This window comes from Leptosomus discolor, chromosome 6, assembly GCF_034619465.1.
Source record: "Leptosomus discolor isolate bLepDis1 chromosome 6, bLepDis1.hap2, whole genome shotgun sequence".
Lineage (NCBI taxonomy): Eukaryota > Metazoa > Chordata > Aves > Leptosomiformes > Leptosomidae > Leptosomus > Leptosomus discolor.
Genome location: NC_141396.1, coordinates 45149831 through 45166109, shown reverse-complemented (window position 1 = coordinate 45166109; position 16279 = coordinate 45149831). Strand labels below are relative to the sequence as shown.

Below are 16279 nucleotides of genomic sequence, written 5' to 3'. Positions count from 1 at the left end.
TGGAATAAGGTACCTACAGCACACAGAGAACTATCTAAATGCCCTTTCTAAAGAAAATCACTTCAATCTATTAAAAGTTATCTGTGACACAGTATCTTGGATTTAATTTTTTTTTTTTAGTATTTCCTTTCAAATTCCACAGACTTCTGTGATGACACCAAGTACTGAAGTAATGACAGTTTGTGAAGGTGCTTAAGAAATCTGGAGAAAGAAAATATGTGAAAATACTAGTATCAGAACAGCCAGCTAGCTGGAACATCCCCAACTGGAACACATCAGCTATGGGCAAGTTCTGTAACCGACCCAGTCAGAAGTTATGCAAAGCAGTCATCTGAAAGCATTGACAGGCAAAATACAGTGTCTGTTAAAACAGTGAAACAAAGGCATGTTGGCTAAAAGCGAAGAGACGCAGGAGTGCACGGGATAACCAAGGTCAGCTTATGGTATCACGTACAACTGCAACATTTCATTCCAGAAGCGCCACACTAAAATATAGCACACAAAAGTGAACGACTTTGGACATACACACTCCCAAGACTGAAAACACAGATCTGATGCTGAAGACATCTAGTATTGCTCTAAGTGGAATTAAGAGTCACTGGAAAAGGTAAGAGGAAACCAGGACACATTAACAGATCAAACACCAACGCAGAGTAACGCAACAGCCTGTACAAGAAACTCTGACCAAGCACATCTAAAACACTGCCTTCCATTACCACATTCCTTTTGCAGCACCTCAGCTACAGAAAGAAAATATCATGCCTTAAAGAGCCACCTGGCTAAGTTACTGAGAAATGCAGAGGTTTAAAAGGCGAATGCGTGTTGCTGCAGAAGAGAATTCAAAGTAACCTGAAACGGAATGAAAATAAGATGCCTCATAAACTATTCACACTATAGAAGGGCTAATAAACTCAAATGATACAACGGGAAATTGAAACAGACGTTTAAGGCAGACGTGTTTGTGTAAGAACAGTAGACAGAACAAATTGCTAAGCAAGGCCACAAGAGAGAAAATAAAGCCCTGAAGGTTTGTTCAGCAAAGTGATTTAAACGTCCGTGACTCTCCACGTTCTAATTAAGAAGACTTGAATAAAGCAGTGTTATCCGTGCTGTGTGTTCCCGATCAGAACTCCTTTGTTTCTCTTCCAACTCAATTCCTCTGTCTTTGGTGTAATCTCTACCGACACACATAGAATACAGTTCTGGTTCTCCTTGTAAAAAACAACTGGGAAAAAATAAATTACATGCTTCTCATGATAAAATGCAAGATCCTGACCCGTGCGATGGTCCCACGATATGTTTAGCAGCCTCTGAATAGTAGTTTTAAGTTATTAATTATAACCGAAGCAGAATCATAATTTGCTGTTATCCCCCCACATCACTTACTAGTTAACTAGTTTACTTTGGTAGATAAGCCATCTAATGGTCATGATACACTTGTGGTCAATTCAAGAAGTAACGAAACCTAGACTCGGGTAAGTTTGTAAATTCCTATACAGACCCTAGCTTGTAAGTGTAACCATGATACACAGAATTACCGCTTTTCCTGCATTGGAAAAAAACATCACACCTGTCATTAAAACTAGACAAAACTACAAAACATGGTTGTCAGTTCATGATTAAAATAAAATAGTAAAGTAAATTACTCTTAAACATTGTGTTAAATATATTCACATGATCACCATAGTTACACAAAATGGTCACTACTGCAATCACACACTATACGTACATAACATATATGCCACAACAGTTTGCAGGTGTTGAGTTTTCGCAGACTAGCCCATCTTACCAGACATAAATAATCTTGTACCAATTTTTAGGCATTTAAAAAGGAATTACATGTCCTAAATATATCCGTTCCTCTGCAAAATTAAAAAAAAAAAATCCTAAAAAGTCAGTGCAAATCGAACTTGTTCACCAAGATAGATTCTTATTAAGCTGAGGATAAACAAAGTTTAAGAGATTAAACGAAGAAACTCATAGAATTGCCAACTGCCTTTAGCAGAGGTTAAAGAAGATTAGGAATCAGAAGTCCTGGATCCTATAGCAGAGCCTTCTGTGAGTAACTATGCTGTGGCTGTTGAGGTGGCGGAGGCTGTGGTGGTTGTGGAGGTGTTTGCTGACTGCCTGCTGTCTGTGGCAGAGGTGTAGATGCTAAGGTGTAGTTTGGCACCTGGGACACATTAGTTCCAGCATTCTGATAAGCAGCAACATCAACAGTAGCAGGTGGTGGACTGTACACCGGAGCCTGGTTAGAATAAGTACTTCCAGCAACAGAGCCAACCATTGCACTGGAAAAAAATAATTTAAAGTTGAATTAACAATTTACCAACAGAACACCAACACTTTATTGCTTCTTCAGCTGTTCTAGATATACACACAAAAATCTCCTAACTCTGGTCACCTTGCATATTTAAACTGTAGCCAATGAAAATTTAAACTGTGGCCAATGAAACATTCCAATTAAAACTCAAACACACTCCTCAGATTTAAAGACACCTAACACACCTGCCATGGATTTAAACCTAGACTGAATCTACACTTTGTTTTATTGTAATGTGCAACATGGAATCCCATCTATCTTCCCTTCTGCTCAGGAGAAAAAAAAACAAAAAAACCCACAAACCACACAAAATCCAACCAACCGTTTTAAACAGCAAAACAAGTCAGGTGAAGTGTGTGGAAACTCCCTTTATCAATACATCTCTTACCACGCCAAGTAAGTGACTCTGGGGGACAGAGACTAACAAATACTTCGATAACTCAAGAGGAATGTCTCTCCCGACTTCATAAAATCAAATTACTTTATATAAACAAACCACTCCAAAAATATTTAAAATTACTTTGTGTAAGATGTCTGTGCAGGCTGACCAGGCAGCATGGAGCTGGCAGATGGAGTAACCGTGCCTTGGCTGAGAGAAGGGAGCTGCTCAGGAGGAAGATTGTAGCCTTGGATATGGCCCATCTGTGCACTCCCTGCCACCAAATATGCATTACTTTGAGGTTGCCCCGGATAAACCTAGGAAGTTAAAGAAATATCAAAAATAAAATATAAGAAAAGTTGGTATTTAATATCTGACCTCAGAACTTAAAGACAGTCCCTCAAACCTTTTATTACAGATGTTTTAATAGAAAGCAACTCATTGTCTTCTAGTAAGTGTTGTGGTACAAAAAAATTACTGGATTTTCAAAGGACACCAGTTACATTTCTAACCTCAGGCTCCAGTACCAAAAAGGTCACATAGGTTACTGGAAAACCTGTATTCCAAATTCTATTTTAATGCCTATCACTCCTGCTAATTAAGAGCTTCTACTTTTGAATGAAAATACCGAAGATTTAAATCCTGTAACAAATAGCAGCCCAAAGTAGAATACTTGCTGGTGCCCAGATAACTTTCATGAAGTAGAATCATTAAAATGGGAAGCCAATAACGTATTGTGTGCGTGTCACTAGTTAACCTATCATTTCACGTAACTGTTGAGACTGCCATTGCAAAATTGTTTGAGCGGGGAAGAAGGGGAAAAGAGATCTTAAGAAAATTTCAACCGAAAATAAGGTAATGCTTTACAGCTAACTAGAGGAAAAGCTTGCTAGTAGATGTGTGAACTGTGTTCTAAATCAAGACTAAACTTCTAAAGCCTATGCTTTCATTCAGTCATTAATTATTTGGCTTAACACTAATTACTAGTAGAAATTATGAGATCTCATGCATAACTGAATTCATGTAAGGTCTATCTTAAGATTCATGAATCTCAGATGACATACTCAGAGAAGGCTTATCAATATTGCAGAAGAACTTTAGAAGACAGCAAAGGGACGAGACCTCCTAACTTTTCAGAACCGGCTCATGTTCACCCCAATATCCAGGTTTTCCCCTTCAGGACCCCCAGAAACATGCCCATTTATAAAACATTAAAATTATTTGATAGGGTCACGACATGATTGCCTATCACATCCAAACAGAAGACAATGCTCCTGTTAATGGCACTGCAAAAACATACATCCTTTTCTTTACAAGACATTGAAAAAAAGTACCTATTTGTAGCAAACTAAAAGAACTAAATCTGCTTCAGTGTTTATATAACACTGCATAGGTTTTAATAAGTTGGCTTGAATTTTTTGGTTTTTACTCACTCAAAAAGCAAGTAAATTATTGAAAATACAGTTTGAAATGTTATATATTCCTATAAACAGGAAAATAATATAGCAAGTGTGCATTAGACTATGGAATTAAACATTTACAAGTTTAAAAGACCTTTTTCAAATACCATAGTATATGAATAAGCCAAAAGACCTACTCAGGGATAACAGCCAATTGCATGGAAATGCTGCCTTGAAAGAATTATAATTTTCATTTAAATGCTCTCTACTGACCTTTTAAAAAAAGGAAACCAAAAGAAGAGATTGATTTTAGCATGGGGAGGGTATAATCTTAAACAGGTATTGTACTCCTTTGGTTCTTTACTTTCTTTGACCCACTATACAAAAACCCTGGCAGTTTTAACTTCTAATTTTATGTGCAACTCAAAGCACATGATGGGCTTTTTCCTTGATCAAAAATAACTGAACAGAAAATAACTAAAAGTGTTATAACCTTTAAAAGGAGAATATCCAAACCTTGCAGCTGAAAACAATTTTTTTTTTTTCCATGATGTGTTGAGCAAAACCTGCTCTTTCCTTTGAGATTCTCTCTGAGGGAGGAAGATGATTTTAACCTAGCATTAAGGTAAAAAAGATCATAAAAAGAGGTTTCCAGCTCAGAGGGCAAAGGGTGTGGGAACAGAAGGGCAGAAATAGGAAATAAATTAGTACTTGCAATCAACATGCTCCACCACACTTTAAGATCAGTACCTATTTATTTTGGCACTGTAGAGAAGTATACTGCAAAAAAAAAATTGCTTCTCACTAATAACTTACAAAACTCAACCATAGGTCAGTATGTACTTGACACCATCAACGGCTATTGAAAGTTACATACATACCTGAGAGCCAGAAACACCAGATGACTGCATGTAATACTGTTGGTTTTGTAGTTTTGCATACATGGAATACATCGGGTCTTCGTTCATCAGTTTGTTATACAAAGAAAGAGCCTCCATCGCTTTAACATTGAGCTCGGAAAGTTCTGAATGTTTCCTAAAAGGTGTATTTTACAGTTTATTCTGCCATTCAGACAACTTCAGTACAGAACAATACAGGGAACTCTCATGAGGTGTGATAAGCAACATATTCTTACTGCCTGTGAAGTGATTCCTGATAAGTTCCAGAATGTCAAACAGTACAATACTATAAAATATTATGGGACTAGGGGAAAAACCCTTCGAATCTCCTCCCCAAGGAGAAGCTACTCATAAATACACCTATTTTCTTTGCCAGCATTGACAGAAATTATTAAGATATCATTAAGTAACAACACTGGTATTTCTAAGAATGAATCTTAATTTGAGCCAAAACACACAACTTTTTTACCTGTCTATATCTTCCAACTTTTCATCTATGAGAGGTCCCATCTGGTGGCACATTGCTAGAAGAGAAAGACATCAAAATATATCAGAGTAATAAAGATTTCCATAGTGCAAAGTCAGAAAACAGCTTTAAAAAAAATTAGCAGATAGAAATGTGTAGATGCTAGTCCAAATTTTTTTTTAAATCATTACCCTAATCTGTATGCCAAAAAAGTTACAGTAACAGAGGTAGCGCCGTGAACAATTTAAGGATGAGATCCAGCTGAAGTTCTCAGTAGCATACAGTTTAAGTTTTGGATAAGTGTGCCCACTTACCCAAGCAATGAACTATTTAACTAATCAAGAGATGTGCTTAGTCCCAAGAGCCACTCAACATTCAAACTGATAGGAAAAAAAAAAAGATTCAGGCATCAAAGATGACCTAAATGCATTATAAGCAGCTCTGGAACACTGTCTTCACTCCCAGTTTTCCCAAATTAGAGATGTAGAAGGTGCTGAAAACCTCTGGGCCATGATGGGTGAGAGGGCATCACGGATGTGTTCCTTGAAGGCAACTCCAGGTGAAAGAGGAGTCGTATGAAAGGCACCCATCTGCTTCTTTGAACCTGAGATCAGTAAGACATTTGCAGAAAGGCTGGGAAAAGATGTAAAACCTGGTGTAAGTTCTGCCTATTTTTACGTATAACACAAAGTGTGGTACGAGGCATGACAAGGATTGCTCAGATGTCTGGACGCTAACAAGATGTCTGCACTGCTGCCAACCACAAACCCTGCCATCCCAGAAGTGTTGGGATGAGCTCTCCAATGCAAACACATTTGTGACTGGACATCTGGATGGCAGAAGAAAAGGAAGTGTGTTTTTGTCAAATGTTGATCAGCACCTGCCACCACTAGTAGGAACAAGATCCAACACACATCTATAACAACATTCCCAAACAGATGCCAAAAATAGCAGCTACCCAAGGCCTACCTGAGTGAAGAGAAAGTCCAGTCTCAAATATGGCATTTTAGAACTACACGCAGCCCTACACTGGGCAAGCACCGTTGTAGGTAGCTGGGGAGCAATCATCTGACAACACTACACTCTTCAGATTCTAGGAGCAGTCCCACGGCTTAATATAAAATTCAGCACTGTTCTAATGATCTCACAATGCATTTTGAAAGGAGATCCTAATGTAAATCCTATCTGGAGGCTGGCTGACAAGCATACCTTTACATTTTTTGCCTCTGGCCTGGACCAGATTCAGGCAATCTGCTTTTTAGACAACAGCCTCTACAGCTATATTTGAAAGAATAAAGCCATTCATGTTTCTCTTCGCCTCCCTTTAGCTTTAGTGGAACTAGAATACGTGCAGACATGTCACTGATAGGCAGTTGCTAAACAGGATTCATTTACAGGTATAAAGAACCAGATGGGAGCTATCCAAACGCTTACAAGCTTATGCGCTTTTTCCTGATTAATTTCTAGACAGATCTGGAATTTGCCATTTTCTGAACAAAGTCTGATCCCATCTGAATTGTCAATTGAAACCAACGTTCTGTCTCATAATGAGTAAGTTTCTTTACTTCCTTCTCCAAAGTTCCCTTCCAAAAATTTCAGTGCATCTATCAACCCAGGTGGAAAGGTCTATAATGCCTCTTTGAAGAAGTAGTCTGAATAAACTGTGTCTAAAGGACTAGTCTAATAGCACTCTAAGGCATGCATTAATATTAAAGTCCTATAGAACTATGCACGCAAGTGAAAAGCATGTGGGACATCCACGGGTCTATTCTAAGCCTCAGTAGTATTTCCACTTCCTCTCATGGAAACTTCCTTGCGCAACTCATGCTGTACTACTCTTATGAGGGAAAAAAAGAAAATGGATTAATAAGATTGAATTAAGTATTCCTGGGTCTTGAAAAGGAAAAGAATATGGAACACAGTTTCCCTGAGAAAGGAGCGGGTTTGTTTTAAGTTAAAATTTTGCACTTTGGTCTCTTCCATGTGGGAAACAGGCAGTGAGAAGATAATTATGGCTCAGGCACTTTCCTCAGGCACACTTGTGGTGTGCATGTGAAGCCAAAGTAGTTTCAATTTAGTTTCAAGTTGTTTTGATTAGGTAATTACTAGAAAGGAAAACAATAAAAAACCCATGAAATTTTCTTACCCTCAAGATGAAGCAATTCTGGGAGGTCTGGCTGGTCATCAGATGGATCCGCACTTTGTAACATCTGCAAGAGTTGGTCCATTTTATCCTAGAACACAAATGCTGTGATCAGGGCATATGTGGAGAGGACAATTGACACTTTAAGGATAGCAAATTAAAGCAGCTATTTACAATAGCCATTTAGATCTCTTGGGGCTTGGAAATCATCTGGACCAACTGTAAGAAAATACAAATCATACACAGTACTTCACAGGAATGAAGATGCTCAAAAAAGGAAAAGCCAAATGATAAAAATTAGTAGTAGTAACAAGTGGAACGTGCAGGATACCCCTTTATTTCTAAGTCCTTCTAAACAGTATTCTCTGAGCAGTTTCTATTGTTCCATTCTAGTCATTACATATGCAATACCACCACCTAGTGGGATGAGTGGAAACGTTTTGACAGACTACTTTCAGAGAGTATTTTAAAAAGAAACAGGTACTTAAAACTAAATTCACTGAAAAACTATCCTGCATTTTGTAAGTGTATGAAGCCTATCAGCACATGAACAATGTCATTACTAACATATATGAAAGGGGTTTTTTAAGATGATGTTTGGAGGAGTTGCAGGAGTGACTTCAGAAAACATCAAGCTTGATAAACCAATTTAAGTGCAACCCATTTATAAAAATACCACAGGGTAGAAAATTAACAGGCATAAAACTTTTTGAAAAGTACGTCTTGGAGTGAACTATATTGCTTAACCAAACATTGCATATAAATGATTAAAAATAACTTTTTAGCTCAGTGCTATCAGCTTTCAACAGGCCAGAGTTATACAGGTTGTACCAAAGTGGAAACCAAAACCATGTTTTTTCCTCCTTAACCCCAGGAAAGGCAGGAAGAAGTCAAATTAAATATTTCCTTAAAAATTATACTGCGGTAATTTCAAAATCAAAACAAGACACTAAAAAATCAACCAATGTGGAATCACAGAAGACAAAAGCTGGAAGGCGCTGCAAGGCAGGCCTGAGACAAGGTATTCTGGCAAACTAATATGTCTTAGGAGGAAGAGTATTTGACACCGGAGTGAAATAGGACTTTAGGAAGGCAGTAACTGATTTTTCATTTCAAAAATCAATGACAGAACCCTGGTTGAGAAAGGAATGAAAGGTCATGAGAGAGAAAGGGAAAAATTCTGAAGAGAACAGTTCTAAGCCCCCTGGGGAGGGATAAGAAGAAAAAAGGCAGGGGAAAAACATCCTGGGCTAAGAATTCCTGAGAACCTCGCATAATCACTGTGGTGAGATTGTGCAAATCTTACTAAATATTACTTACAGAGCAACATAAAGCTCACAGTTTTCACTGAAGGAAAGAGATCTTTCAGACTGGGGAAAGACAGCAGGGATTATACTGGAAATAGACCTAAGACAGCATTCAAGATGGGTATCTCTGAGATATCCTGAAGTACTTAAAGGAAAACTTGGAAGCAAACACTTCACTCCAACCAAGCTTCTCACTTGGAGGTTAACAGCTGTACAATCCTGGAGCAGGGCCTTACATGGAACGCAGTTTCCAAACTCAGTTTCAGAAATTCCCAAGAACTTCAAGACACAAGAACAAATTAGAATACTGCAGATTTTGGGTTTGGCTTTTTTCCTTTTAAATAAAATCATCTTTCCCTTCCCATTCTCTTCTGATTATGTTCTCCTGGTATTTCAAATTGGTTTTGAGGTACAGGATGAAAGTGTTAAACATCTCATATTTAAATGTACCAGAAGTTGAAAAGCAGTAATTGTATCTTGCTTACTTCATCAATATAAACTGGCTCAGGCTCAGGTTCTATTGTCTCTACTTGAACTTCATCACTGAATTGTACAGTTTTCTTCTCAGCTTTCACTGTAAGATAAACAGGCAGATTTTATTTTATAAATTCAAAATAAACAAAACCAACATAAGTTATACAGCTAGCTTGTTGCCTAAATTCTTTGCATTTGAAACATCTACTGTGAAAATTTTTTAAATTACTATTTTGTTGACATTTGAAAGCCAAAAAACATCTCCACAGATTTAATAAACAAATCTGTAAATTGTATAAAAACAGACATCAATTCACACAAGGTCAACAGAAATATGTTTTAGCAAGTAAATGTCTTTATTGTAGTCCACCTGCTACAATCCATCAAGAAAACAGACTAAAAGAGAGTGATTGAAAGAAATAGGGCTAGTGAGTCAGGTTTAAGAGAAAACTGGTAAAATCAATACAAACTGGAGCCTTCTTTTCTCCAGAGCAAAACATAGAATCCAAAGTTCTCAAATTTTGTTATTCTTTCTCCATCACACAGTAGCTGCAAAAGTATCTCCCTCCCCCGCAGTGGAGGCCACAAAAAACAGCTGCCAAATACTACTCTTGTCATACTACTCTTACTAGTTAGTCTTAACATAGAACAGGTGACTCCTACAGCACGTAACTCAGCTGACCCGCTCACACCTTTGGCACACTCAGATTGAGATCACAGGAGATTAATCCTGCAAACCCATCAGATTTACAGAAATCACTTCTAGAATCTTAAACCTCGTCCAATATTTAATATTTTTGTTAAATATTTAGGGTAGGTTAGACTGATATAAATAGATACAAGAAGATAACCAGTATGCAGAAAAAAATTGCTTCCAGTATGCACACATACATACACCTACTGTATGCAGGTTTCTTGAATTGTCTGAACAGTAGTAACGTGTCTCCGACTCCTATCTGACCTTCAGTTTTTCCTCAATTAGGTAAGTACCACTGCAACCAGGCAAAAAGGCAACGTGGAAAAAACCTGCTGTTGCCTACATTTATCTAGGTGTCAACAGGTTTGTTAAATGAGCCTCAAGGAAGCTACTGACAAAGCCAGCAGTAGAGACCACCATATTTTTCAGCAGATGCCAGCTCAGGCAGACTTGCTCTGACACACAAAGATATGATCGTTGTCTGTGATAGCACAGCAAGGGCTCCTCAGTTTTACTTCGAGTATCACATTAACTTGCAAGTGAACTCTGTCATAAGGGAAGGGAAATAAGGAAAGCAAATCACTACAGAAATATCCCTTGGGCCATGGCAAGGCTTAACATATATACATAAATGTAACATTACTTACTCATTTCTGGCTCAGCAGAAAGATCAGCTGTTACAAAATTAGATGGAAACAATCCTATACCCTGATGAGTTTCACCTTTCCACCAATTTGGATCACTAAAGACAAAAAAATAATTAAAACCCTCACACATTAAAAAACCCATACTCACATGGAATTTTCCTAAGAATTTGACTGTACAAGGCATTTATATTACTTGTACATAAATACAATTTGTATATAAGCAGAAATCTTTATACAAGAATCTTCATGCAACTGCATTTGTATGTACAAAATCTAGGAGATGACTAATAAAGTATTTAATATGTAAATATATTTTATTGCAATTGTGTTCCAATGTATGCTTCTACACAGAAGATATGATTATTCCCAACTGTTTTTAATATACTTCTAGTAGGCATCCTACATAAATTACCTGTCATCAAGGATAGTTATAAGTTCTCCAGCTTTAAAAGTTAGTTCGTTGTCTTCAGCAGCCTCAAAATCATAGATTGCACGAACCTTCCGGCCCTCATGTTTGTGATTTGTTAAAAGGCTTGAGGTGCTCGGATACAAACTGGAAAGTGTTGTTTGCTGTTGCCTTTGCTCTTTTAGTGACAGTTCAATAGCTACAAAAGAAAAGTTATTCACATGAAAATTCCCCATAAAATGGGTTGAATTACATGAAAATTTAACTCTGAAAACCTTTAGTATAATTACATTCCTGTTGCATCACAATCAATGTTTTACATCACAAAAGATGTTTTACAACTAGAGAGCACAATTCTGCCCATAGATTTGCCAAGGCTTTCAACATGACAAGACGAATAAATAGCACTTAAGCACAAACATGGTAACTCAGTGAAGTAATTCATTTTTTTTTCTATTATTGTTGTTACTATCTTGAACTGATTTAAAGTATTTACGTTCTTACTAGCATATACATGATGTTCAGCTTCTCCAGATCACCTGAAACATTACAAAGACACAGCTGTTGAGGTACACCTTGTTTCTCTGTTAGATCAGGAGTCTTCAGCCTGAATTCACAAAATCAGAATCGCACAGGTTGGTTGAGGCTGGAAGGCACCTCTGGAGTTCATCTTGTCCAATCCCCCGCTTAAGCAGGGTCACCTACAGCTGGCTGCCCAGGACCGTGTCCAGATAGCTTCTGAATATCTCCAAGGCTGGAGACTCCACAACCTTCCCGGGCAATCTGTGCGAGTGCTCAGTCACTCTCACAGTGAAAAAGTGCCTCCTTCAGTCATGATTTAAGAAAAAGATTTTTGGTTAGACAAGCAAAATCCCACCCATTCCTGTTCTCTCCCTATCATTCCTTGAATAATTTTACATTTCTTGGTCATTTTCAATTAAACTTGACTGAACAGAAAGGTTTCACTCATATTAAACTCCTCCAAGGTTGTGAAAAAAAGAAGACCATGTTTAAGAAGGGACAGAGTGGGAAGCAAAAAAAAACACCAAGAGAACAAACATTAGAGGAACCCATGAAGAATTTGAACCTTTGATACACAAATCCCTTGAAAAACAGACTTTGGCAGGTCAACTGTTGAAGAAACCATTAGTAACATATACAGATGGGCTAACAGTGATTTCAATCAATCAACGCTATATTAGATGATGGCTAAACAAAAAAATTTTCTATCAAAGATGAGAAACCACCAACATCCACCATCTACTAGCGCAAGAATTTCACTCGTACAGTGAACAGCCATTGTTACAACTTTAAGCCCAAACCCATGCCACGCAGAAGGGCGAATATTTGATGCCTTTACATTGCTAAAGCCTGACCTAAAAAACCAGTATCTAGACCGTAAAGATCAAACCACTCTAAGAATAACTCTTTACACGTCTGGTGTAGGATCATTAAATGACCTTTAAATACACCTTAGTACAACAGTAAATCAAAAGAAACCAGCCTAGTTTTGCTTACTGGGACTTCAGTAAGACATTTAACAGCCACTTACACTGACAGCAGTCAAAGCCTTCAAGTATACTACAGAAGTAGTATTCAAAGGAATAAAAGTTTAAAGTAGTATACCCAAAATACTGAATCCAATTTTGCATACAATTTATACTGTAATACTTATTTTCTCCTTCCATCAAATGTTTAAATTACAAATGAATGTGCTTCCCTTGCCTCAGGAAGAGGTAAAATCCAAGTGCAGAACCTGTATAAAACATTTCCATAGTGAAGAATGTCCTCAACATGAGATTTTGCAGATTTTTTTTACAGTTTGGTATGGGGGGGGGGGGGAAAAAGTAAAAATCAGGAATATTTCATATTTTTACCTGCAAAATAATTTTAATCTCTAACCCTCCACATTATCATAACCATAAGCCATAAATATACTATTGACATAGAGGAAGGAAGCGAAACATTTGTTCCTGCTTTATTTGATATTTACCAATATATTTGTCAGGTCAGCAAGTAAATGCACTCACCTTTAGCTAAATCCTCCTCTTCCTTTTTGTTGGCTACTGTACCAGGATCTTTGGCAACTAGAGCTGGACTTGCTTTTGCCTGCTCAGCAGCCTAGGCAAAAGCGAAAGATGTAAAAATTAATTCAACAAAAAACTAACAATGCATTAAGTTCACCATTTTGATTTGTCTTCATCTGCAATATAAAAATAAAAAGTAAATGAGAGCATTTCAACCCCCCAATGAATGTTTTATTAAGACAAGAGAGATTTCATTTTGTTTGCCAAACACATGACAGAATTCAAGACTACCAACTGTACAACACAGAACTGATGATAAAAAGAATTTGTGACACCCTTTAAGGACAGCCACAAAATTTAATATACCTGTGAACCAATAGCTGGGAAAGTAACTCCTTGCTCCTTAAGATTTTTTATCATAGCAGATATTAAACTAAGCTGTGGGTCATTCTTGAATTCATCAGTCCATTCCACCATAAGGGCTTTCAGCTTTTCACAAACTTTTGGATGACCCTGCAAGAACAGTAGAAACTAGTTAAATAATGCAGGAATCTGTTCTTGTTACCTTAATTTCAAATAATTTCATGTTACTGTCAATATAAACTATATAGACACTTTATTTTGAAGTCAAGTGTATCACTAAGGGGTATCTTGATTAGAAAGGGAGAAGGATAATCAGCATTGTGTTTATACTAGCACAGTACTAGGCCCAAAATAGAGTAAAACAAGGTTACATAAAAGCCCTGTATTACCTCCATGTCACCACATCTGTATTCAGTGTTTCATTGCTGTTATTTAACACGAAAATGAATTTGAACACTTATGAATTGACAGACCCCACCTCCCCCAAACAGAATACATAAGTAACTGTAGTGTGCAGTAGCATCCAGGAAGTTCTCTCTCACAGCCACAGTCTTCCCAGTGATCTTGTATCTTTCCCCCCGCCACCAGACTCCCAGTCTTCCAAAAGTAGATTTCATTCCGCTTTCAGACTACCCCAACTCTCTGCCCGATTTAACTTTTCTATGAATTGTATAAATCAATGCAATACATTACCTTATTCAACACATTGCTTACTTCACTGGCAAAATCTCTGGAACAGACTTCTAAATGAAAGATTTTACCACAGTTGGACACACATGCTCCTAGAAGCTAAAGAAAGAGAGATTAAAACTCAGAGAAGATTTTTTGCAACATAACTTTTCAAGAAGGAAAGGCACTACATGAAAAAGAACCTACTGTCAATGCTTGCATAGCAACATGAGGATCTTTATGGTTCACTCTCTTCATAATAGAACGGAGACAGTCCTTAGGCCTAAAAAACAAAAGACAGCCTTAAAAAAATGTAACGGAGCGAACGTTTCCTATTGTACACATGGCAACACATGACAATGCTAATAGCAAGCTCTCCCAATCATCAGTAAATTATTTAGTGGCTTATAAGTGCAACATTAAAAAAAATAAGTTACCACATTTAACAGTTGTAGCCATTTTATCTGGAGGACTGCTAGCTTGCTTAGCTCTCAAAACCTCTCCGGAAGCTACACTACCTTTTGTAGTTAGAGAGAATTACTGTAAATAGCCCAGCAACGCATGAAATCCCTTACGATTAGAGAATTGTAATTCTTTGCAGTCCATGCACCTACCCTTCTGTATTTCACATACATACTAAGAACATCTGCTTACGTACTGATTGCCAAACACCCTTTTGCTTTTTTTTTTTTTAAATTACCACCACGACGTTCCTCAGAGTCTCTTCTCTACAGAATAACATTTATAAAGAAGATATGCAACAAACCAACAAGTGTTAAAAAAATTGTTAGTCATTCTACATCAAGGTTTCAAAACAATTAAATACAGAACTCAAGTCTTGCCCATGTCGTGGTAGATAGGAACAATGTGAAATGGAAATTTAACAAAGAATTTGAATGGGAGTTTCAGACAGTTTAGCATATTAAAATCTGTGTGACTTTCTGTTATTTTGTTCTGTCTTTAAAGGTGGTGGAAGGCTGAGTGAGGCTGGAGTAGGAATTATCATGGGCGTACAAGCACTATCTGTCAAATAGCCCTGAAAAGACACCCCTGAAAGAGGGTAAGTAGGGAAAGAAGAAAAGAGAAGGCAAATTTAAACTACGAGAATTTATGCATTTCTGGAGTATTTATAGCAACTTTTTTTTTTGGAAGCAAAATTATTTTTCTACTGAACTGATATCGAAGAACTAACATGAAACTTCAGTATAAGTTACACCACTGCTTGGCTATACTATATTTGGCAGTGTCTACATTCTAGAGAAATGCCCACCGCATTTACTAGCGCTAATTATAGAAAATGCTGTCACACCGCAAGACTACGTATCACTCAGTGTATACCTTCATACAACCAATTATCATAAGGGAAGGCTGTAAGGCAAGCACTACCTTTTACCTATTAATTATCCAAGACTTCTCATATGTTCACTTCCGTTGAGAAAAAATACATGCTAGAATTTTCAGAAATAACTGCTTTTTTTAAGCATTACTTTATGAGTAGGACTATCAATGTGATATGAGCACAACGTCTATTAATTGCTAAGCCAGTATTTATGAAGGCAGGGTGCAGGATCAAGAGCTTAGCAGTTCAGGAACAGGACTATTAGCCTAATATTTTTTATTAAGGAATCCGAAGTCTTATTAAAAGTAATAAAGTAACAAGAAGGTCTCAAAACCAAGTGTTCTTCAACATGTGTCAAGTACAATTCTGAAAAGGTAAAAATAACAAGAAACCCCTCAGTAATTCATAAAAACACCTTAAGAAAATATCTATTTGCTCATATATTTAACAGCAATTTTCAGTATTTGAGTGTTAATCTTTTAGCATGCTCAAATAAATGTTCAAAAAAAAAAATCTTTTGATTACCTCTACACCAAAAAAAAATTATAATCCAGGTTTACCAATGTTTAGTCACACAGACTAAAAATCCCTATTCTAGACAGAACTTATTTTTATTTGAAATTAATTCATCATGCAATTTAGTTTGTAAATTATGAGAAGCACTATGCAGAAATCAAAGGGAAGGCACACACCCTGCACGAACAGAGTTCTGTCTATTTACTAGGAGTCTCTCCAGACCA

The 16279-nt window shown here is 37.1% G+C and overlaps 1 protein-coding gene across 2 annotated transcripts; it reads right to left on the bottom strand.

Annotated features, from left to right (window-relative positions):
- Positions 1-1964: 1964 nt before the first annotated feature.
- STAM (signal transducing adaptor molecule) lies at positions 1965-14473 on the bottom strand. 2 transcript variants are annotated; one of them, XM_086466598.1, is made up of 12 exons: positions 14408-14473; positions 14225-14320; positions 13535-13681; positions 13172-13262; positions 11148-11340; positions 10736-10830; positions 9403-9491; positions 7614-7701; positions 5471-5525; positions 4984-5137; positions 2844-3019; positions 1965-2291 (listed from the first exon to the last, which is right to left on the bottom strand). In XM_086466598.1, the coding sequence occupies exons 1-12, from the start codon at positions 14456-14458 to the stop codon at positions 2042-2044; spliced, it is 1485 nt and encodes a 494-aa protein (XP_086322724.1). In that variant the 5' UTR covers positions 14459-14473; the 3' UTR covers positions 1965-2041. The 2 variants fall into 2 exon arrangements, with proteins under 2 accessions (XP_086322724.1, XP_086322725.1); XM_086466599.1 differs by lacking the exon at positions 14225-14320.
- Between the last annotated feature and the right edge of the window lie 1806 nt (positions 14474-16279).